The following is a 23,914-nucleotide window of genomic DNA, read 5'->3' on the forward strand; positions in this document are numbered from 1 at the left end:
CGAAATAACGTGCTCAACTTTTTGACTCAGCTCTGGTACTCTCTTCGGTCCCAAGCTAATCGATTCACCCATGAAAATCCACTAACCCCTCATTTTATCTGTCAAACTTTCATAGCGAATCAAAACAAACATAGTGTAGTACTAGAATTTTTACTAGAATGGGGTACGTTATTCGATTTGCTTGGGACCAATCGGCTATAGTCAAGAAGTGAGCCAATATAAAATCGTTAGTTTCGTATTGAGTGTTGATAGAACCTAGCTGGATTTTGACATTAAATTCTGTTAACTGGAAAATCAGCAAAATAATACAGATTACTGGTTTTACAGCAAAACTTGCTTTTGCTGGATTCACTTCAGCAATTCATTTAGCTGGAACTTGAACTCAAAATTTGGTGTATATTCTCCCTCCCTCCCTGAGAGAGTTTGAACGGCCGTGTGCCATTTTGGGGTTTTCCGAAAATGCCCAAATAAATGTAGATTCCCTTTCAGCGTTACGTTCTGATGATTTCTGTAACGCCTTCTCATTTTTTTCAGCTGTCGTCGTCATCGCGAGAACCGTCAGGCGGTTGTAAATAAACATTCGAAATCAGAACTAAATTCCGACCAGCAGCAGTAGGTACCTACTAATCAGTGATCAGTGATCAGTGGCTAGCAAAAGTAGAAACGTATATAGATTGCCTCAGCCTGAGAAGTCAAACACATAGTGCGTGGAATGTGATAACTTAGAGCAGATACGACCGTGACAGCAACACTCGAAGCTCGTCTTGAAAAGCAAACAAATTAGCATAAAGATCAACCCATTGTTCAAGCGTATGTCAGAGGAACACGCGTAGAACCAGTTTAAGCTTCGCCAGGCTAGACGACCCATCGTCTGTGAGTGCTTTAGTAATATGTCCCTCCTAAGTCGATTCCGAGGGTTGCCCAGTGTGCTTCTTCAACATGCCAAAGCCAGTTACTCCAGTTCAGCTACGGCAGCTAAGCTCCAGGAACTAGCCCTGGAGGAAAATTGCATCCTTGTGAACGAGAATGACCAACCGCTGGGCAATGCCTCGAAGAGAGATTGCCACCGGGTGGACGAGACCGGGAACATCCGGTTGCACCGGGCCTTCAGTGTATTTCTCTTCAATTCCAAGGGCGAAATGCTGCTACAGCGAAGGTCTACCCACAAGGTGAGCAGGTTTGGAATATTGTTGCGTAGAAAGTGAATTGATGCTTGGAGAAACGTCCGCACCAAAGTACACACTATCAACAGCAGCTTTGTAAAGTTATCGTACCAAATTCCACTGCTGTTTACTTTCTCTTGTGCGATTTTTTCTCTTACGTCACGGCACAACGATGGCATCGCTCGCAGGATAGATAGCTGGCATTGAAGTCTCTCTTTGCTCAGATTTGCGTATTGGTGTGCTCTTTTTGCGTAGCACCAAATTAACAGTGTTAACCCTCTTCTTCCCATGCTGGTTTGTCCATCTACCATTCAATAGTCAATACTTATTCAAGCTTCTTCGTGTGGTCAATATTCTCGTCCATATGTGTTATTGACAAGCCACTATTCAAAAACAATTAAAATAGTATTGATTTTAAACATAAACTTTTGTCAACGGATTCAATAATTTCAGGCTATATGGAACATCTTTTGTTCAAGCCCTGCCGTCAAAACACATTTTTTCATGTTAAAACAACGGAAGACCATCTGGGAAGGAGAGGGTTAAGTAGGAAAGGGTTTTGAATCTTCTTAATTTATGCAGTATCAGCGACAGCGACAATATAAGTCTACGATACTAAACATAACAACTGACGCAAATGTTTCCCCTACTGCTACCGGAATAAATTATTCAAATTTTGTCAACCCTGAAAACATGCAGATTAGAAGGTCTTTGGCTGTTTTTTTTAAAGCCCTATTTATTTTTATTTTTAGATAACGTTCCCCGATTGTTACACGAATGCGTGCTGCAGTCATCCATTGCACGACATTGAGGGGGAACGGGAGGAACTGAATGCGCTAGGAATCCGCCGAGCCGCCCAGCGGAGACTGAACTATGAGTTGGGCATTCCACTAAGTCAGGTGAGTGATGCAATATTACATCGATAAGGGGAGGATTGATTAATGTAATATTACATAGTGCATAGCTAGAACGTTTGCACTGTGGTCCAGAAGGGCGTTTTCTGGTAAAAACTAAAAAAGTGCATGAAGTTGCAGTTTAATCAAGTTGGTGTCTTGAGACAAGTTTTGATTAAAAAAAAAGGCGCATCTGATGTGGACGAAAAAAATTAGAATTTCTAACTTTTTTCTATGTGGTTTAGGAAAATCAAATATTCCACAAAGTTATAGATCTTATAATTTTCATAAGCTTTGCTGAAGACATGAGTAAGTGGTAAGTGGTTAGCATCCATGCTTCTCACGCTGAAAGACTTGAGCTCAAATCTCACCCCGGGCAAGTCACGAATGACCTACACACTTAGTTTTTTTTTTCTACCGAACTCGGCAAAAAAAGTTTTACTCAGACCTCAAAGACAGATAAACTTATATTAAAATTTAAACAAGATGTTAACAGCAGAACTTCAAGTTAAGTTGCTTTCATTCAAAAAGTCTTGACTGCATAATGAAAACACAATATGCTACCAGACTTATGTCACGACAATTGAAATCAAAATGAGTTTTCATTATGATAGGGACTGCAAACTTTAATATCGATTTGCTTTCATTTTGTTAACCGATTTGCTCGGGTCTCTCGGCATTACATAATGTAGTAATGGATACCACACCAAACTATTGCTGAACCGACAAGATCACCATAGAACAACAATTTTCTGTTCGTCTTTGATGCTAACCACGCACTTAACACACCGTAAAACCTAATATGGGCTACTAAAAGTAGTTTTTATCAATTAATGTGTCGTACTAATAAACGAATATTATAACCAAAAACAGAGCAACGGTAACAACGACGTGACGTACACGAAAGCGAAAATTTCATAGTTCGATACTTCAAATAGTGTTGGAATTTGAAAACTTTTCACACTCCCTAATCTTTTCCTTAATCTCCCCTCCACCCTGAACCTTGAAGATTGTTCTAAATACCGGATCATGAAATTTTCTAAGCATGAAATCTTCAAAAACCTACATATCAGAATTTCAAGTTTTTCGCAAACTATGCATCTTGATCCTTTTTCTGTGTCTAAAATCTCGAAATGTTTTATGGAAACATTGAATTCTCTTATAATTTCCTCCATAATACTCTTGAAAATATGGGGCCTCCCTTAGCTCAGTCGGTAAAGGCGCAGCTGGTGGCTGGGTTCGATTCCCGGTCTGGTCTAAGCATTTTTCGGGTTGGAAAATTTCTCAACTTTCCTTGGCATCAGTGTTGGAAAAGTGCACGATATTTCACGAAGTTCACCAAGGGAAAAGTTCGCGAGTCATAGTGAGTTTTCGCGAACTTTTCCATCACAGCTTGGCATAGAGTATGATTGGACTGGCCACACAATTATACTAATGCAAAAATGGTACAGGCATCGAAAGCTCTCAATTAATAACTGTGGAAGTGCATCTATGTAGAAAACTAAATTGAGAGCATGCAATAAGCTAATATGCGATATGCAATAGGCTTGAAATGCGAAGACGAAGACTCTTCTGCAAAACACTCTATGAATCCACTCTGCAATGCTCTTCATATTTTTAATAAATCTAGCAATTCTCCGAAAAATACTCCTGAAAAAAGAATCACTTGGAGTCAACATGCTCTGAAATTTCCACGCGGAATTACCAATTTTTAGTTATGCTCAGAATTTCCATTAATTCTTTGATTCAGCATTTCATTGAACTCTCATTTTAATTTTCTATAAATTAACCGGAATATTCTTAGAATATTTGTCAGAATTCATTAGAAATATTTCTCAAAATTTTGATGGAACTTTCCTCGGAATTCAGAATTCAATTCCCTTGGATTTTTTCTGGGAACCAACCAAGCAACCAACGATACAGACAAAACTGTTGCTACGACTACCACGATATCATTATCCTTCTACCACTCCGATCGAGCTATGTTACAGAGTGAGACCATTTAAAGTAAACATTATAACAAATTAAAAAATAATTTTAGGTTGAATTCAAATTTTCTTGCAATCCAGTTTCGTACTCCTGTGTCTCAGACGTCATTTATATTAGATGAGCCATCTTCGTGTTCTAATTTAATGAAATATATACCATGGTCTACTTACACAGTTAAAATTATTTTGTAATTTTACACGAATTTCCATGCACATAAAACGAGCATGCATATTCATGTAAAATTAAATTGGTTTTTAAATTTACACGACTTGAAATTTACATGCATGTAAAATTAAACGTCTCTTGAATTTTACATGGATGGCTTTCGATGGACATTTAGAATGACACGCATTTGGCTTTTTGAACGAATTTGCATAAAATCGAACTGATTGACAGGTACGCGGAATTATCACCCACGTGGAATTACCCGCCTTCACGGCACTGTACAGGGTGCGTGACGAATTTTTGCAGTAAATGGCATATTTGAGAAAAAATACACCAGTTAGTTATTCTGGCAATGAATTTTGTGCGATTTATTTTCTTTCGCAACATATGGGAGTTGTAAGTAAATTTATTCAAAAAAATTGCCTTCCCTTTCGACGACTGTAGTTAGACGCTTCCGGAAACTGCAGTATGCACGTTTTAAAATGTTTCGATCCATAGATGTAATCACTGCCTTGATTTTAGCTTTTAGCGACTTAAGTGTGGTGTGAGGGGTTCTATTGGTATCCCGTTGGACGACGCCCTATACAAAATAATCCAACGGATTGATATCGGGACTGCTTGGGGGCCAAATTTCTTTCTCCCAAATTAACGAAATATTTTCCGTAAGCCATTTCTGTGCTTTATTAGCAGTATGAGCAGGTGCTCCATCTTATCACTTTCCCAAGCCTTTTTTAATATTATACACTGTTCTTCCAGACACATTTACCGACCGAATTATTTCTTTCATGCATACTCCGAAGGGCACGCAATAACCTTTAACTCCTACGCAAGCCTTTTTTAAGTACAATAATTACAGTTAACTACATGATTAATTACTTAAATTACGAGCGTCTGAATTTTTTTGATTTAATTACTTTTAAGTACAAACTTCAGCTTTAATTACAAGTCGCTTAAATTAAGTACATTAACTCCATTAATGTACAGCGAAAAATGTACTTAAATTACTCCTAGCGTACCGTTAGACCCTTTCGTTATTGGCCCGTGAAACACAAATTTCACAGGCCCTTTTGCTACGTAAGATAATGTCAGCTCTGATAGATTGTATCGCTACCGCTGTTATGACTTCAGAATAGACCCTATAAACATACATCTCCCGGGACCTACGAGGAAATCTACGTTGGTGATTGGTGCCAATTCACATGCAACGATCGGTTCGTGATTGGAAATGTAGTCGGCTTTCAATACTGCCCTGGATCACGACCCTGTCAAAGCACCGGAGAATGCGACAATGAAAGGAATGTTTGTTTCTGGTTCAACCTAAGAAATAACGAATTTAATTTGGTCGATGTTAACAAAAACAGAATTACAATAGAAAACTATGATAAGCCTCGTGATAAGCACGTTTTGCCTCTTTGTATTTAACCCCAAAATGTATGGTTAAGGGGAAGTTCATTGAAATCAAAAATAAATATTTTTATACTCTAAACATATGAATGATTCAAAGTAAATTGAAAACATGTTTAAAAATAAAATATGTATTTTGAATTAAATTCAAAAGCATGTTTTTTGAGCAATATAGAAATCAATCGTATTTGAAAGCATCAGTCACCTATGTGTCTGTGTTTGACTGGCGATGATCAATTTCTGTACGTGGTACCTGATCAAGCGGGAACGGTGACAAAGGCGCAGAAGGCGGTAGTTATTTCGCTAGCCATTTCGCAGGATCAGAAGTTTTTTTTTTTAGGCCGATAAGGGACTGTTCATAAACTACGTAGACATTTTTTTTTATTATTGACCCCCCTCCCCCTGCATAGATAATTGTCCATACAAATTTTTTATATGGGCCGTGCATAATTGTCAACCCCTCTAAACTGTCTACGTAGTTTATGAACAGCCCCTAAGAGAAAGAGCTGAACGGACACTGGAGCTGGTGAATACTTTGGACATTCACACGCTGCGCTACTTCTGGGAAAAAATCGCAGCTAGTAGGGTAGGATGGTGCAAAACGCACCGTTTAAGCAAAATCGTCAATGGCTGGCGAATGGAAGCTAAAATCAAGAAGAAAGTAATGGCGTTTGGTTCATTACCATGTTTTCTACAAAGATCAAGTGATTTAGAACTACAAAAGGATGATTTTCTATGACTTTCAAGGTATTTTTTAAATTGCTTCCCTAATGATAGCGGGGCAAAACGCCTGATTCATGATGCAATATGCACCACAACATTGGGACAAGACGCACGACAACAATGGCCAAAACGCACCACAACATTGGGGTAAAATGCACCCCATGGTTAACAAACCATAACCCCTGCAAGTAGATAATGCAAAGGGATGCGGTATTTCAAATGATTATTTCTTTATGTTACATCAGAAATAAGGTCTCAAAATCTCAATAGAATGTTAAACTGTGATTCATCAAGTAAAATATCTAAAAAATATACGAAACGTAAATTTTTTAATTTTTTTTTTTGTGATACATGATGATAAAAGCTTAATTTACAGTCGATGATTTTAACAACTGTGTCCTGTTTTGCACAAAATGCAATTTTTTTTAAGGAATCAGTAGGTCAATACATGATTTTATGATCAAGAATTATTTGTTGAACCTCCAGTTGAAAACAATCACAAACCGTTACCCGGAAAATGCATATGAGGAAAAGTTATCGCTGTTTTTCTATAAGTGGGCATTTTACCCCAGGGGTGCATTATGGGCTGTTCTCCCTTATGCAATTGTCTTCCCAGCACGGATAACTTGAGTGTGTCAAGTTGCTCGGTAACGATCATTTCGTGTCCTGTGCACATGGCACTCATCGTTTCCTATCGGTTTGGAATTCTGCCCATAGTATTGTTTAGTTGACCCATGGAAAGACGAATAATGGGAAGGCGAATTTCATAAGTGCTATCGCGTCAATTCTGAATACGGATGTGATCATATGATGGCGATAATACAAATAAAAGCACACAATTGGTTTGAATCATCTTAGTGTCTGCAACCAAAACCTGATTATAATTTTTTTTTGTTAATGAACTCTGGCTTAAATCTGTTAATTATTATTAGTATAATAATATTAAGTCTGAAAGAAATATTGAAATAACCGAATAATTCACGCGTTACATCAGAAAATTAATGGAAAAGGAAATAAATCTTCCATTGAATCTGTTAATTCAGGCACAAGCTATTATCATCATCTGTCGATTGTGCTGCGAACATTTTTTAATCGGGAGGAAATTTGCTCGAGGATTTGCTTGAATTTGAGGAAATGTAAAATTTGAAGACTTGTCGTCACAACTAAGTGATTCCCATTTCATTTGTACGGCAATCACGGCCCTCATTATGAGTATCACTTCCTTTTCACTGTATATTGTCGCTAGAGTTGTAAACCGATATAACCCACTGGTGACAATCGATTTTATTCTAGTTCTGCATTAAAGCGCATTATTCAACGGATACAGTGCACTAGATACGACATTATGTTGAACGTACAAAACGAGAGTGAAATCGACTGTCGCGAGTGGATTATTTCAGTTTTCAACTCTAGCACGAGCTCTAGCATGGTGCTTCAAGAAATGTATTATAAGTAAAATGGGCGTATTTCGGGGTGTAAGAAGAGTTTTTAAATAAATTGATTCATTCGAGTATAAGGATTTCGGTACGTTTTTAATTACATTTGTGTAACTTTAATTACATTAATTACAGAAAATAAATTTTTAATTACATTAATTACGTAATCAAATTGAAGTACGTGTTTTAATTGCAATAATTACACTGGCACTGCTTTGATTACGCGAAATTAAATTTAATTACATGAAATACTTAATTTTCATTTTTAATTACTTAATTACATAGTTGAACACCTTGTACTTTAAATCCAACGCAGTCAAAAAGGCAATTGCGTGCCCCTCGGCATACTCCGGCGCGCAACAAAGCGACAACGGCTGACAGATTGCTCTCTTGTTTCGACATCTTTACGTTTACTCAACATTGTTTGTTTAAATCTTACACCTAACAGTATAAGCTATCCAGTGCTGCCAAATATATCTAAATCATGATGCACAAGCATGAGAAATTACTATTTGAAATTTACTGCAAAAATTCGTCACGTACCCTGTACATACTCTACACTTCCACCGCTGCATCAAAAGTATCAGTTAGGAGAAAAAAAAGGAACCACGAGAGCATATTTGAATGTTTTTCTATATTTCTATATCCAAATTTTTGATTTTCTGCACGAACTAAATAAAACCGCTTTAATCAATATTTTGTCTGTCCTCCATTTTCTATTTGTGGACGCGCGTATGCACGATAAATCGTTCCACATAACCAAAACTGAGCGCACAAAACAAAACAAACCGAGTGGAGAAAAAACTGATCGAATAATCGGTCCGTCCGCCATATTAGCTATCTCAATGTTTGTTGATTTAAATTTACACGAGCATGTAAATTTATAGGTTTCATCGTTGAAAATCCGATGTTCTTCGATAAGTTTTTACATCACGTGGTGATATTAAACTGTAAGAAAAAATTAGTCGAATTAACGTGTAATTTTATGAGTTTTATCATGCTTTTATTATGTGCATGATTTTTAATGTAAAATTAAACTAAAACATAGTTTAAAGCGATGTAATTTTAAAATGGTTTTGGTTTACATGTCATGTAATATTCCTAATTTTTTGCTGTGTATGATAAGGAACCGCTAGGAGTGGCGAGTGGCGTAAGCGTCTGGGTGGAGCATTCAGTGGAATCTGTTCGAGAAGTGCAGGACAATCGATGGATCCTTGGATGAGGTCAAAGACAAACAAGCGTTGCATGTTGACTTGTTCCATTACTAGGACAAACTATGGCCATAATAAACCATTCGACTCGTGTCTTCGAGCATTCAATGACGTTAGCGATGAGTTCGATTTGAATTTGTCTAAAAATGTGTTTAGTAATAGGATTAAAGATAAGTTTTATGTTTAATTATAAGTTACTAGCTGAGTGTGCCCGGTCTTGCTCGGGATTCAATATTAGCTTGAGTTTATGCGCCGATTTAAAAAAAAAGCATGCTATATTGTACGTAGCCCCCCCCCCTATTATCTAAGGGGCTACCCCCTATTATTATCTCCTTATACCCCCACACTCGCTCCCACATGCCTAATTTGGTTCCATTTGCTTGATTAGTTCTCGAGTTATGCAGAAATTTCTGTTTCATTTGTATGGGAGCCCCCCCTTACAGAAGGGGGAGGGGTCTCGAACCATCATAAGAACCTTCCACGGCCCCAAAAACCCTTGTATACAAATTTTCACGCCAATAGGTTCAGTAGTTTCCGAGTCTATAAGGGTCAGACAGACAGACAGACAGACAGAAATTCATTTTTATATATATAGATTCAGTCTGCACGACTGAGTCGAAGATGGTGTAATAAATGAATAAATAAATAAACTCTTTTGTTTATTACAGCGCTCCTAGTGGACGTTTTCGGGAGCTTTTGTTATCTCTTTGTTGACAACAACAAAAACAATAACAGTGTATTTTTTCAGTTCATAAAATGCTCTTGTAGCCGGCGCCGGTGGTGTTGTGGTAAGCGTGACTGCTTTCTAACACCCCAATGGGTCTGGGTTCAATCTCAGCCGAGGTCGGTGGGATTTTTCTGAGGCATAAAAATCTCTGGTCACGTCTTCCTTCGGAAGGGAAGTAAAGCCGTTGGTCCCGGCCCATGTGTGTTTGAATGGGTGCGATATCCTACGCAGGTGTGGAAGCTGCCTTCCTGCACATTCGATTGCCGTCAATAGATGGCAATTGATGTACGTCGGTGATTGGCACTAGATTGCGGAACAGAGACCGACGTTAAATACAGGACAGAAGAAAATGCTCTGGTTTTGGGGACAGTTACCATGCAAGAGGAGCGTAGCAAAAAAAATCTTGCGCAGTCAACTGGAAAATCAATCGTGGTCCGCGTCCAAGCTGGCTAAAGTGTTGAATTTTCCTAAATACACCGTATGGCGCGTGCTCAAAACGTATAGGGAAACCTTGACGACGAATCGGAAGCCTCAAAGTAAACGCCGGAGTGGATCTGCCCACCGTCATCTCCATGGAACCCAGGTATGTCCGATCGCGATTTGAGTAAAAAGTTATGCCGCCCGTAGTACAGTGTAGCGAAGGCTTACAGGCATAAGGCGCCAGTAAGCAACCAAATCGATCACTCAAGCAGAATATCGTAGCTAGAACCCGTGCTCGAAAGCTGTATGACAACCAGACCAAGTCCGGTGGGTGCATACTTATGGATGATGAAACCTATGTAAAGACCGACTTCGGGCAGCTTCCAGGACCAACATTTTACTAGGCGAAGGCTTGAGGAGGTGTCCCTGGCAGATTCAAATTTGTTTTTGCAGATAAATTCGCTAGAAAATATATGATCTGGAAGGGAATTTTCAGCTGCGGCCAGAAGGCGCAGGTTTCCGTCACTGAGAAAATGATGAACTCGGAGGTTTACAAAACCGATAGTCTCCAGAAGCGAATTCTGTCCTTGATCGAGTCACATGATGATCCGGTAACATTTTGACCGGATCTTGCGAGTTGTCACTACAGCCGGGAACTACAACAATGGTACAATGACAATGGAGTCCAGTTTGTTCCGAAAACCCTTAATCCGCCCAATTGTCCCCAGTTCAGGTCCATTGAAATTTTAAAACCACCGGGCAATTATAAAGAGGAAACTGAAGGTACAATGTACAGCTCAGATGAAAAATTGTTAGGATAAAGTCGCCAAAACAGTGGACGAGACCGTTGTGCGCCGCTTGATGGGTCGTATTAAGGAAAAAGAATTCCTTCGAAACCACGACGAATAATTCGTTTGATATTTTTTTTCTTAAAATATAAGAAATATTTAGTATGCACTTGAGTGAAAACCATTTTCAAATCCGTTAATTCAATTCTAAAATAAACCTAAATCATGTTGTTGCATTACTAAGTGGGACATGCTTTATTGATGGTTGGCATAGAATAGAAAGCTCTCAATTACTAACTGCGGGCATTGAGAACACTAAATTGAGAGCCGGTAAAATGCTCACAAAAGAAGACGAAGAAAGCCTTGAACACAAAGAAGACGCTATAAGAAGAGGATTTAATGAATGAAACCTGTAAATTTCACTTTTCGTTGAAATCGGCGATTGCTGATTCTATTCTTTTTAGATCCAAGATGGTTACTTACATTAATTTTGCCCAATACATTGTTATATGGGATTATGGAATCATAATATATTCTGATGATATTTTGTATTTATAAGTAACAAGCAAGGTAATTGCCACTCATCTACTATAAACAAATGTTATTCAGAGAGCTCTGAATGTAAAATTGACAAGTTTTATATGTCAAAAACATGCTTTTTTTTCCTCTGTTCGGGATCTAACACCACTGCGACCAGTAAGTGATCTATTGTAGTATATCCCGTGCCCTTAGTTTAGTGCATGTCATATTACTCCATCACTATTGAGAAATGATGAAGTATTCGATTTTTTACAGTTGCCACTTCAAACTAGGGAACAATGAATAGAAGATAAGGAATCACATAGATGAAGACTAACTAACTCATTTTTTCCTTGTTTCAAGATCATCCTCGGTGGACAAAGTCGAGTCTTGTCACTATCAGCAAGGCATAAAAAGTAACAAGGACTAACATGTGTTCCTTGGATTACTGAACAATCATGTTCCCCTAGTTTGAAGTAGTCAGGACTAGGAATCGGTGGTAGATCGTACATCTCGTAACGTACCACGAAAAGGTGATCTACCCACGTTACGGGGCGAAAAAACATGCTTTACCACCTCTACTTGTATCTTATAAGCTCAATACACCATTATACTACAGACAAACAGACATAACTCTTGGATGTTTTTCATCGAACATGCATTTAACGGTCAATTTAAATTGTTCGTAGTTGGTAGTATCGCCGTCTGTGGCACGCATAGTCAATTCCCTTGCGTTTGACGTTTACACACTACCACCATCTTTTCAGCGTACTGCCCATGACATTTTGCGCAACAGATGGCGGTAGTGTTTTAGTGACGATGTTTTACAGTGAAAGATTGTCAATGTGTTATGTCTGTTTGTCTGTGATTATACCATCTAGTGGTTTCAAAATTCCTAATAGTATTTTTTAAGCAAGTGAAGAGCACCAACCCTGGAACAAGAAGAGGTTGTAAAGGGTAGGGAAAGACTTCCCCTATCCGATGGTTAGGTTGGTCTGCGTGGACGTGCCTTGAATTCCTAGAAATCATCGATAGAAGTCATTGTTTACAAAAGCTGTTACGCCCTAATTCCAGCTCTATCTAGAAGTTCGTGTTCGATACATAATACCTGCCAATTTCGGTTTATGAGAGTCGCAATAAGCGATTTCATCATTTTCTATCACCCAGTCTTCATTCTTCGCGAACAGCGATCAGCAAATCACTGATTGTGACGGATTGTACACACAACCTCTTATTGTAGCTTGCAAATACACAATAACATTACAACATCTTATGATTCTATAATATTAATTTATGCAAGATGACTGGAAATTACCCTGCATACAAGTACAACAAAACATCTAATGATTTCATTATTCGGAGAAAAAAAACATTTTTTATCGCGATATGATTCGAAACAACCTTACTTACACAAATGTCCTAATATTGTAATTTAATGTAATTGCTTTTATATTCTCTTAGGTCCGCCCGGAAAACTTCCATTACCTAACGCGGATCCACTACGCCGACAATGGCGATGGCGTGTGGGGTGAGCACGAGATTGACTACATTCTGTTCCTTCAGAAGGACGTGGATCTGAAGCCGAACGAGAGTGAAGTCAGCGAAATTCGTTACATCCGTCGGGACCAACTGGATACGCATATTTCCGGCTTGGACGCTCCGCTGACCCCATGGTTCCAGCTGATCTTGACCCACCGTTTGAAGCTCTGGTGGGACAACCTGCATCGGTTGAAAAAGTACCAGAATCTCAACGAAATCGAACGATTTTAGGCAACCTTACCATAAGGGAAACGGTGTGCTACAACATAACGAGGCAATAATTTACAATCCGACGGGCATCACAATGTAGTTTAAAGCGTTACATATTTAATGTTAGATTTCAAACCGGATCATGTCCTACTGACGCAAATAGGTTCACTTTTTTTATAGCTGGTTTGATTATATCAAATAAATGTATTTGCTATCGAAGTGGCTTAGTACGTTTTCGATTAGATGACTACATCAGAAATACTACTTTACAACCGAATAGGTGAGTGCAAACAAACATTCACTGAGAATGATGTATGCACAATCAACCGTTGGATCATTCCGCCGGAGCTCAACCAATGGATTATGCACTATACAATGTCTGGAATGAACTCGGTAAGTAGTGCCTTGTCTGGTACATTTTCCAAGTTTCTGTGCTTTTCCTTAACCCACCGACTTCCTATTATACATATATCACTCAAACAAAGGTTCAAACTATTCCAAGCACCCCCTCAGCCGGCTGACTGCAACCATTCGAACGATTTCACCTGGGAAGTGAAAATTGCTCCCATACCTTTCCTACGCACATATTATGCATTCGAGGCATTTGTGCTGCCTTATCAATGTTGCAGCGCGCGTTGCGGTGGTGGCGCATGGTGTTACATCGAAGAAACAGAAAATCGCCAAATGTCTATGTCGTGTTTCTTCACTCTCCCGGATCGATACCGCATTCGTACGTAAAGAAAAGCGAAAATCTCTTCGTTATTCATAACACAGAGCTCTATCAACAGCTTGGCCCGCACGCCGCGTGCTTCCACATGCCCGGCTCTGAAGCATATTCAAGCCTTCATACAACACTGTCGATAACGACTGACGGACGGACTGATGTATATGTGAGTCAGTAAGACACCTCAGTTATAGGCCAACCTCGCTACCACACCCGCCCACCGTTCAGCCTGGTCTGTGGCATTCGGTATCCCACCCTCAATTTGCGTTTGATCTTTCTCCACTTGCTACACAGTTGTCCAAACAGCATTGAAAGTAACACTGTTTTTTTTTTCCTCTGTTCGGGACATTTAACCACTGCGACCAGTAATTTGATCTATTTTATTACCATCAATGCACTAATTTCCGCTCTTTTAAAGCAATGTTAAAGTTAAAAAATTCGCAGGAAAAGCCCAACATTGCATTTGTTTTATGTGTTTTCATCATTCGTTAAAGTAACTTATAGGATTAACTACCCCATTTCCGACCTATTAAGCACAATCCGCACTAGTCTTTCTTAATCTAGCTCAGTTTAGCACCAAACGGAATGTTATTATTACTGATGGCTTCCAAATTTATTTAGCTTTCCGTATGTACCGTAAGATTTGATAAAGAGAAACCAATCGTTGAGATATTGTCAAAAGTCTAACACTGCTTCTTGACGCAAAACTCGGCCTAACGCATTGAAACGCCAATGAATTTACTTCGGCCTATCGGATGAAGATAAAACATGATTCGGTCGGAGCGCTTCTTTTGTTTTTTGGGAATAATGGGTGCAAACCTTCATATCACGCGTTCTAATTGACTTCGTTCCGTAGCTTATTAACTAAAGTATCGTACCAAACGCACAATAAACTTGTTAACTTTGAAATCATGGATTTATTTGAAGTTTTCTGCTCAATAGACCCAAAATGGGCGATTAGGCCGAAGTAGTTCTCTACCCTACGCTATGCGAGAAAAATAGAAAAAAAAATATTTTAACATAAAAAAATATAAAATTAATTTAATCACATGCACCAATGCTCACGTTTTGATTGCGTTAATGTTCACTTTCATCCAATTTTCCGCTCATTTTTATTTGGTTCTAATCGGAGTGGTGCGGATTCGATTACTTTAATGTTTTAAGTTATTTTGCTTGAAAAATAATAATTTTCTTGCCTTTGTTTACATCTTCTCAACACCGCTCACAAATTGGCGCATTTTTTCCCTCCCTTCGGAAGGGAAGTAAAGCCTTTGGTCCCGACCAATGTGTGTTGAATGGGTGCGATATCCTACGCAGGTGTGGAAGCTGCCTTCCTGCACGTTCGATTGCCGTCAATGGATGGCAATCGATGTCCGTCGGTGATTGGCACTGCGGAACAGAGACCGACGTTAAATAAAGGAATGAAAAAGAAGAAGGAGCATATTGATTGTGTCAGAAATTTGATTGCATTATAATGCGCGATGAAATATATGTCAAGGTGGATTTCAAGCTGCTCCCAGGTCAAAAGTTTACACGGCTACCGAAAAAGGAAAGGTTCAAGATAAGTTTAAGCCTAGGTTTAAGCAGAAAAAGTTGTCAAAGTTCCAAATTTGCACCTGTGGGCTTGAAAGCGAAATTTTCGTGACAACTAACACACTAGCGAAGACAACATATCAAGACTGGCAACTCTTCCATTTTCTCATACAACCGGTATGAGACAGGCGAGTCGCTATATTCATAGTCTGGCGGATAGAATGTCGATCTATCAAAAAGGGGAATCAATTCAATATATTGAACACCAACAATTGAAAAGGTACTATCAACTTTTATAAACAAAACTTGATTATTGTTTCCTCGCTTAACGAAGGTAAATTAAATTAAAGATGGTGTTAGTTTGTGTAGACGAGCCTTGAGTCACGAGAAAACGGTTTCCGAAATTTTGTTCGCAATAGCTGATGTGTTCTTTCCTGTTGTTGGTCGTGATTTGCTCGATTGGTTCCGCTATTTGACAGCTCAATTGGTTCCCGAGATTCTATCCGCCAGACTATGAATATAGCGACTATAGCGAAATCGTGTCATCTGCCGCTCAAAGGTAAATGCTACAAACGAATTGGATAGCAAAGGTTCCATCCTCAGAAGAAAGGTTTGTGTATTTGCTCATTTTTCTATACGTTGCTTCCACCTTCGCTCGAGCACAGCGCTACTGTACCTGTCGCTTCGATTCAGGCAAAGTTGCCAGTCTTCTTGATATGTTGTCTTCGACACTAGTCAAAGCGTTGATTGCATGATCTTCGCTTATCTCTCCTTTTACCATATAAAGCAACCAAAGGTTTACCGACGGAGCAAGTTTATCAACTACTACACTGATGCAAATAGACCTAAGAATTGCATAAGGCTCGACTTATGAACAACATATATGAATTTCATAAGCGTGACTTATGAATGATGTTCGGGTAACATGAGGTAGCTCGTATACGCCTTTAACCATTTCATTTTCCCACGTGTTCAAAGACGAGTGATCAACCCACGGGCCCCCTAACCTCAACGTCCATTTCCGGTTCCAGTCTGCTCCGATTTATTATTTTTTGTCAACATTATCTTTCATAGGCAAATCAATGAAATACACACTCATTTCTTATGGCTAAAATTCATAAGTGTTTCTTATGGAATTCTTACGTTCTTTTGCCTGCGTGTGTGTGACCTGGGTGGAAACTTCTCGAATTTTATGCAGTCCTATATGCACTGGATGAAGCACTTCCGTTGAAGGTGACTGTCCCATTTCCGAAGTATTTCAGATCTGGACTGGGGGATATTTGGTGATTTCCATAGGTGAGACATTGGCCATTGATTTACATTGGTGTTATATTGCGTAAGGTACCACTCCGTGAACTTGATAGCTTGGTAGGCTGCAACGGTTGGTGGTTCAGGACATAATATTCATCGACGCATAATTCCGATTCTATCAGAAAAACTGGATCGAGGATGTTGCTCTAAAGCTGGGTTTAGACTAGGCAAGTCAAATGATCAACTCAGTTGAATTCAATTGGCTTGAAAAGTTGAGCCTGGTTCAATTTTTTTCAATTCAAGTGAGTTGATCAAGTCAGTTGAATGGCATGGTTTACACGTTCAACTCGCGTTCAAGTCAGTTGAATTCAACTGACTTGATCAATTGACTTGCCCTGTCTAAGCCCAGCTTTAGGGTGGAATGTGAAATTGAACAACTACCTGTTTTCTGCACATCCGCAAGGTTAGCAATTCAAAAGGACATCGTGCCAAAATCTTGTGAACTGGTTGAATTTGCAGGTACAGGTTTGATGACTCCCAGTTCCTCTCTTATCGCCCTCTCTCATGTTCTTGAGATAATGAAACTGAATGCAGTTTTTCAAAATGACTCGTAACTCTTGAACGTTATAAAAATAATCAAATTGATTTAATCAAATTATTACACCCGACCGGGAAATGTAAGATTCTATTATAGATTTGCATACAAAGTATACAGATTTCTCACCGCATTCACTGATTCTGCCATGTGGTCGTCGGAAGGTTTTTAATTAATTGTATCTCAGCTAAATTTTTGAACAAAGTTTGTGCTCTTGAATTCACTGTGGTTAGAAATTAATCTCGTGAAGGTTTCTTTTCTTGTCTATTTGATATATGTTTCACATCGAAGATGCACCACACATATCAAAACGGCATTTAAGGGGAAAGATGATTCAGAAAACATCGGGCCTGTTCATATCGAAGATTTAAACACGATGCTTCAGAATCCAATAAATGGAAGAAACGTGGACATCTCGTACCGTACGTTCCGATTTTGGTAATTATATGATTGGTTGGTCGTAGGAAGCATCAAAGCTAGAAATGTTAAGTGATGCTCCATTTTCTTCTGACGGTTGGGACATGAGCACTAACTCTTGTCCTAGTCTTTTATGGCTTATGGCTATAGCGCCATTACTCGCTTTCTGAAAAGAGAAGAGCGAAAGGAAAAGGAGAAGAACAAAGGGAAAAGGATTATATAAACTCTATGAACATAAACAATATTTTTGATTTGAAATATACAATATAGAAATGCATAACGGCGGTGGTCACTACCCGAGTCTTGTCACTATTATCAAGTCATAAAAAGTAACAAGAACTAAAATTTGATCCTTTGATTACTGGAAAATCCTGATTCTCCAGTTAGAAGTTGTCTCGACAATACAGCAAAAAATTAATTTTAATATCACATCAAAGTGGATGCACTTCAATCGTGTCGAAAATATGGTGTAATATTACTTGCCAAAAAAGACACATTTATCATTAATACAGTGCATGAACAGACATTACGCTGCTTTTGCTGCATTTGTTTATTTGTGTGGCCATAAAAATTACATGATATTTACGACATGATTGGAGTGCATCATTTTGGATGTAATAGTCATATTTATTTTTTGCTGTGTAGGGTTCGGTGGTAGATATTATACCAGTAACAACAAAATGAAACGAACTCACCAAGTTTAGCCAATTGAACCTGAAGGCAGCTTGACATGTGTTGATGTAGAAGTCCAAATTGTAGACGAAACTTGACGAAGATCAACATGAACTAGTCCGATCTATGGTAGTTAAACGGAATGTCTTCCCTCGATTTGAGATAAAACATTTTCGGATGTATGTAGTCGATTTTTGATGCACACTTAGCAATAACTAATTTTACACGTGACGGAATCCATCTTTGACATAAAAGATGAGACGTAAACAAACATGTCTTGTAATATTACGTACCCCGAGACTTAAAACTTCATTGCTCGCCGAAAAGTACGTTTGATTGAGCTATATTTCGCGTCTGTTATGACTCAAATTTATGTCAAAATTGACGCTCGTAAATGTCGCTCTCAGAGCACCTAAAATTACATTAATTTGTCTAAGTGTATGTGCATTGGCAAGCCTTTTCGTGGTTCAGCGCTGCGACTCAACGCTGAGACGAATGATCGAACGAATGATGGAACGCCTCATGGAGGTTCTACTTGTCTTCGGAACAACTTCTCAGCGGGAAATGAGATGCAGCTCTCGTAGGACTTCTTATGTCTTAATGAACTCGCTGACAAACTAGAAATCGTCTCCTGGGCCTGGTTTCGACCAGATCAGCAACCGATTATAGATAATAAAAAAAACTCCACGGAAAAAAAAACAAACTTCACGTTCGATCACACGCACAGTCTACTCCTATTCAAACCGTAGGCACATGATCAACCACAAACATGGATTCACTGAAACAAAGTACAAACTGACAAAAAACGATGAAAAAAGAACGTTCTCACCAAGTCTGCAACAAGACGCTATGCCACTTTTCAGCGTAGCAATCACAATTGTAGATGATCCACTTCTTGACAGGAACCAACATATACCATTCCGGTTAATCTGTCTGAAATTCCCCGAGTAATATTCTCCTATGAAAGGTTCAGCGATCCGCCACACCTCCATCATAATATCGGGAAGTCACGAGTTCGTTTGAGGCTCCATCTTGGTCTCAAAGTCACTTGCGAAAATACACGCTGCCCGGGTCTCAGAAGCAGCCATTGCAGTACAGCCCTTATGAAGACGAACTACAAAGGAAATGTGGATCCAGCCTAGACAAAAATCACAGCAGATCCATCCAATTTGAGTATCACTGCTCAGATTCACACTTTACAAACTTCAGATCTCTATTTGCTTGACTTCTAGTTGTAGAACCAAAGTTTTGATATCCTCGAAAAAATTCACTCGAGCAGCAACCAAGTAGAAAAAAAAATTAGAACAGCAAAGATAAAAGTGACGTTCGTTGACAAGCACAGCCTGCTACCTCGAATTATTACTTACCTATCGAAATTAATCTCGTGAAGGTTTCATACTAAAATAATCATTCAGGAATAACTTGCTTTGACGCTACAGTCCATTGTAAGAACTAACATTACATTTCTTGTATGAAAACATGGAGAGGATGTTAGAAATCCATATTTTCATTTGATGCTCATGAATCTCTGATACTACGGCCATGGTTTAACCGGATTAGTGGAGGGATACCGAAGATATCTCCCCCATCTGAACAGCTTTGTCGAAAATAATAATAACTATGCATGTGGAAGATCCTAGAAATACCGTGGAAAGAAACTTTTCTACCTTGTCTAATAAAAATTATCCATTGAAAAAGTTTACTAAACAACGGAAATCCCTGAGGAATTAGAAGTTATTAAAACGCTGTCCTATATATATGACTTAATGTCAAATATCTTTCCTTTGTGCCAACTGTTCGAGTTCAACCAGGAAACATACAACCCATATGGCCCAGAAACGACAGGGCATTGCTTTCTGGTATGCGTGGGAATTTTGCGTTGGCACTTACCGATAGTAAAGTGGAGAAATTTTCAACTTGCAGTTACTTCTCATTCCTCATTACTCAGCTAATGCCACACCTGATTTATCACCGGAAACCCATACCGTCCGGATTGCTAGTTGCGACCACACACTCACTCATAACCGGCGCCAATCCGTACGGCTATTTTCCACCGTTTGACTCTCGCGTGAAATTTAGATTGGTGAGGCCTTTCATTATATTTAACCTACAATTTTCCCATTACTATGTCGTAACCGTGGCTGTTTACTGCGCCATGCTTCGAACTTACCGCAGTGGAAATACAAGTGGGTGGATTATGATTGAATTAGATTAAGTAACGATTTGAAATCCAGAAATGCAGGAATTATGTTTACAGCGATAAGAAATCATGTGGTAAGATCTCAATTATGTTTACCGCGTTTTAAGTTTTCTGGTTTTCTCCTCCTGTAGAATTAAGTACAGAATTTGAGATGGTAGCATTCTTCTTCTTTGGCTTTTATTACGTCCCCACTGGGACTTCTTACGCCGGCTTTCAACAATGTGTTCTTTGAGCACTTTAACAGTTGTTAATTGAGAGCTGCCTGTACCTTTTTTGCATTAGTACAACTGTAATCGGCAATTGAACCCAAACACCTCCAGCGTGGTCTTGCCTTATAGCTGCGCCTATAATGACCGAGCTAAGAGACGCCCCAGATGGTAGCATATTTTTCATTAATTTTTGTTCGGATTGATTTATATACATCGAATTTAGTCTTGCCACTCCTAACTGCCCTTCCATTATTACCGGACGATTGTTCCTATAGCAACACCTTGTAGGGATATTAAACGTCACAATCCAGTCATGTTTTCCGTGATTCCATACAAAGCAGAAAAAACTTGTACAAAAGGGCGCAATGGAACAGCCCTCCAGTCCTCGCGTGTCGTTTGTGGTTCTAGAGCATACATACATATGTTGTGTTCGTTCACAATGTACCATTTTTTTGTAATCGTTCATAAACTATGCCCACCACAACCAGTATCCGGCCGGTTTAGGTTGTTGTAACAACCATACTCTTAAGCCGAGTTTAGACGAGGCAAATGAGTTGAATTCCACTAACTCTGATCTGGTAGTTGGCGTTCGCAAGTCCGACATCGACCAGCTTTCTGGACATTTATTTCGCAGTTCAAGTGAGTTGAACGCTGAATTGAATCATCTAAACCCGACTTTAAGGTGTTCTCGATTAAAAAAAAGCAAACCAGTAATAAGGTGACCAAAATTAAAAGAACAACCTAGCCAGCGCAAGAAGCGCTTTGTGGTTGATTGCGAATGAGAGGCTAAATAAAAAAAGGGGTAAGAGTGAATCATCTTACAGGGCGCTGGATGTTTAATACCATCGTTTTTCGCAGATTTGAATCGCGTTTTAATGGGTGTTTTGGAGTTCAACATTTTTAGCTCTTTAAGCGCTTAACCAAAATCAATTGTTTCACTATTTTCGGTAATTCGGTAATTTTGAAAAGATTTCTTACTTTAACTAAACATGTTTCTATTACTGCATGCGTGAATTAAACGATTTACATAGTTGGAGATGTTTAACGTCAAATATCAGACTTAAAGTGGTAAGAAAAATTGTCAGAAAAAAGTCCCAGAAAGTCTATATTGAACAAAAAAAAAATGTCAAAATAACACCAGATCTCGAAGTTTTTAAGTTATTATTTTGGTACCATTTTTTTTTTCTTAAACCGAAATTTCATATACATAAATGCACCACCCTAGGGTGATTTTTTGTTTCCCAAAAGTTCAAACTTTGACGGTTTTGCACCCACCCCTAAATCATGTCCGATTGTGCCCAATTTTTGGAACATGGTATTTTTTCGAAGTAAAAAACATTTTGCAATGGGGTATTTACATATTCTCGGCAATCTAAGCAGCGTTCGTGCTTCTATGGGCTTTGTCTCGACGTAATGCAAACATATGCAATGTTTGTTTGTTTACATCAATATGCTGCCTGCTGCTCTATCCATTCCAATTGATAGATATTGTTCAAAACTTCTCAGGTAAGTGTGACTATTGTCGGCAACCTCTTTACTTCGGCAATCTTTCCATTTGAACTGCGTGTTAATCTACTCTTCTATTATCGGCAACTCGAAATCACCAGCATTTTGCAGTGCGTATGTTTAATTTCAAGAAAAAACCCGGCAAAATGAGTTTGCTCAGTCGTAAAAAACCTTATTTGATTGAAGCTGAAACTCTAAGGAATCGTTTGAATACATTCATCAAAGTGCTTCCAGTGAAATTTTCGTATACATTTTGGTTGCCGAAAACAGTAAATGGATGCCGAAGCCTACATTTACCCTAAATATATGGTTGATTTTGAAAATTCGAGGGTCATTTCTTTCATTGACACTCTACTGTAGTGTGTCCAGGGTATAAATCGCGGATTGAGGGGTGTTTGGAGATCAATATAACGTTTTCTTCGCCTGAATTGCAGTTTAAGGAGTATTTTGGAGTTCAATGTTTTCCGGAAAGCGCGACTACGGGACACAAAAATAATGTACATCGTTCGCCTTTATTTGACATATATGCATGACTAGGGCCATCGTTTTTCCATGACAAAAATTTGGAAGGAATCCTTAGTGCTCCCTATTCAAAAAGTTGCTTTAACGATTAAAGCCGAACAGTTTCGTCCCATCAAAATGTTGCACACATTAGAGAAAATATTAGAACTTGTTATTAAAGGCCAGCTGTTGGAGTATTTAAATTGTAATAATACGTTGCAAACGTAGATTGGCTGAAGAAAAACGTTTTTTTTCAAATATTTCACACGAAAGTGCCAAAGGACGACCAAAAAATTGTTCACTCAACTGAATAGACCGAACAAGAGACGCAGGGTAAAAGTTCTTACAGATTCTGGAACTAGCGAGGAACTGGCTTACGCTACGGAAATAGGCCTTTTTAATAGAAACTAAACGATCGATTCAACCCCTGGTGGTGAATAGGAGAACGTCAAAAAGAGTGTTGTGAGCGTAAATTTTTGCCTTGAGACATAGGAAGCGGAACACTTTTTTACTTTTCCTGATAAATTGATTCATCTGAGATGCTGCAAAACTTAATCTACAGTAGAAAAATTTAATTCTGTATCGTTTTTGAAAAGATCCTGCTGGTGTTCAGAAATATTTTTGTTGAGAAAAATGGAAAATTAGAAAAGTGCCTTAGTGGTTATGATCTTCCGGATTTCTTGTGTGTGAATAGTTAAGGTGCAAATCAGTTCAGATTTGTGGAAAATCGTACAATAAGAAAATTACCGATGGAAATTGGCAAGATTTTGAATGAAAAATGCTGTTATTTGCGTTGGGGAAAATACTTATTCTGATGTAAACAAACGGTTTGGTTGACGTTTCTTCTCGAACTCGCGTGGCACACTCTACGTTGGTGGTGCATTAAAAAAGCGTATGAAGACACGTGCGGATGGTTCGGAGGATGTGGCTAAATTGGTAAGGGAGAACAGCCCATAATGCACCCCTGGGGTAAAATGCCCACTTATAGAAAAACAGCGATAACTTTTCCTCAGATGCATTTTCCGGGTGACGGTTTGTGATTGTTTTCAACTGGAGGCTTAACAAATAATTCTTGATCATAAAATCATGTATTGACCTACTGATTCCTTAAAAAAATTG

The 23,914-nt window shown here is 38.7% G+C and overlaps 1 protein-coding gene across 1 annotated transcript; it reads left to right on the forward strand.

Moving 5' to 3' along the window:
- The first annotated feature begins 611 nt into the window (after positions 1-611).
- On the forward strand, positions 612-13,390 carry Idi (Isopentenyl-diphosphate delta isomerase). The gene is made up of 3 exons (XM_065220665.1): positions 612-1,169; positions 1,916-2,062; positions 12,900-13,390. Exons 1-3 carry the CDS (start codon positions 891-893, stop codon positions 13,206-13,208), a joined length of 735 nt encoding a protein of 244 aa, XP_065076737.1. The 5' UTR covers positions 612-890; the 3' UTR covers positions 13,209-13,390.
- The last annotated feature ends 10,524 nt before the right edge of the window (positions 13,391-23,914 follow it).

This window comes from Ochlerotatus camptorhynchus, unplaced genomic scaffold (genome assembly GCF_037179485.1).
Source record: "Ochlerotatus camptorhynchus isolate MF236.1 unplaced genomic scaffold, CSIRO-AGI_Acam_v1.1 ptg000130l, whole genome shotgun sequence".
In the NCBI taxonomy this organism is placed as follows: domain Eukaryota; kingdom Metazoa; phylum Arthropoda; class Insecta; order Diptera; family Culicidae; genus Ochlerotatus; species Ochlerotatus camptorhynchus.

What these genes read in the sequence shown, in the direction of transcription:
- Idi (XM_065220665.1), top strand. Translation starts at nt 891, where the DNA reads ATGTCCCTCCTAAGTCGATTCCGAGGGTTGCCCAGTGTGCTTCTTCAA. An exon ending in AGCGAAGGTCTACCCACAAG is followed by an intron (nt 1,170 to 1,915) that starts GTGAGCAGGTTT and finishes TTTTATTTTTAG; the next exon opens with ATAACGTTCCCCGATTGTTA. An exon ending in TGGGCATTCCACTAAGTCAG is followed by an intron (nt 2,063 to 12,899) that starts GTGAGTGATGCA and finishes ATATTCTCTTAG; the next exon opens with GTCCGCCCGGAAAACTTCCA.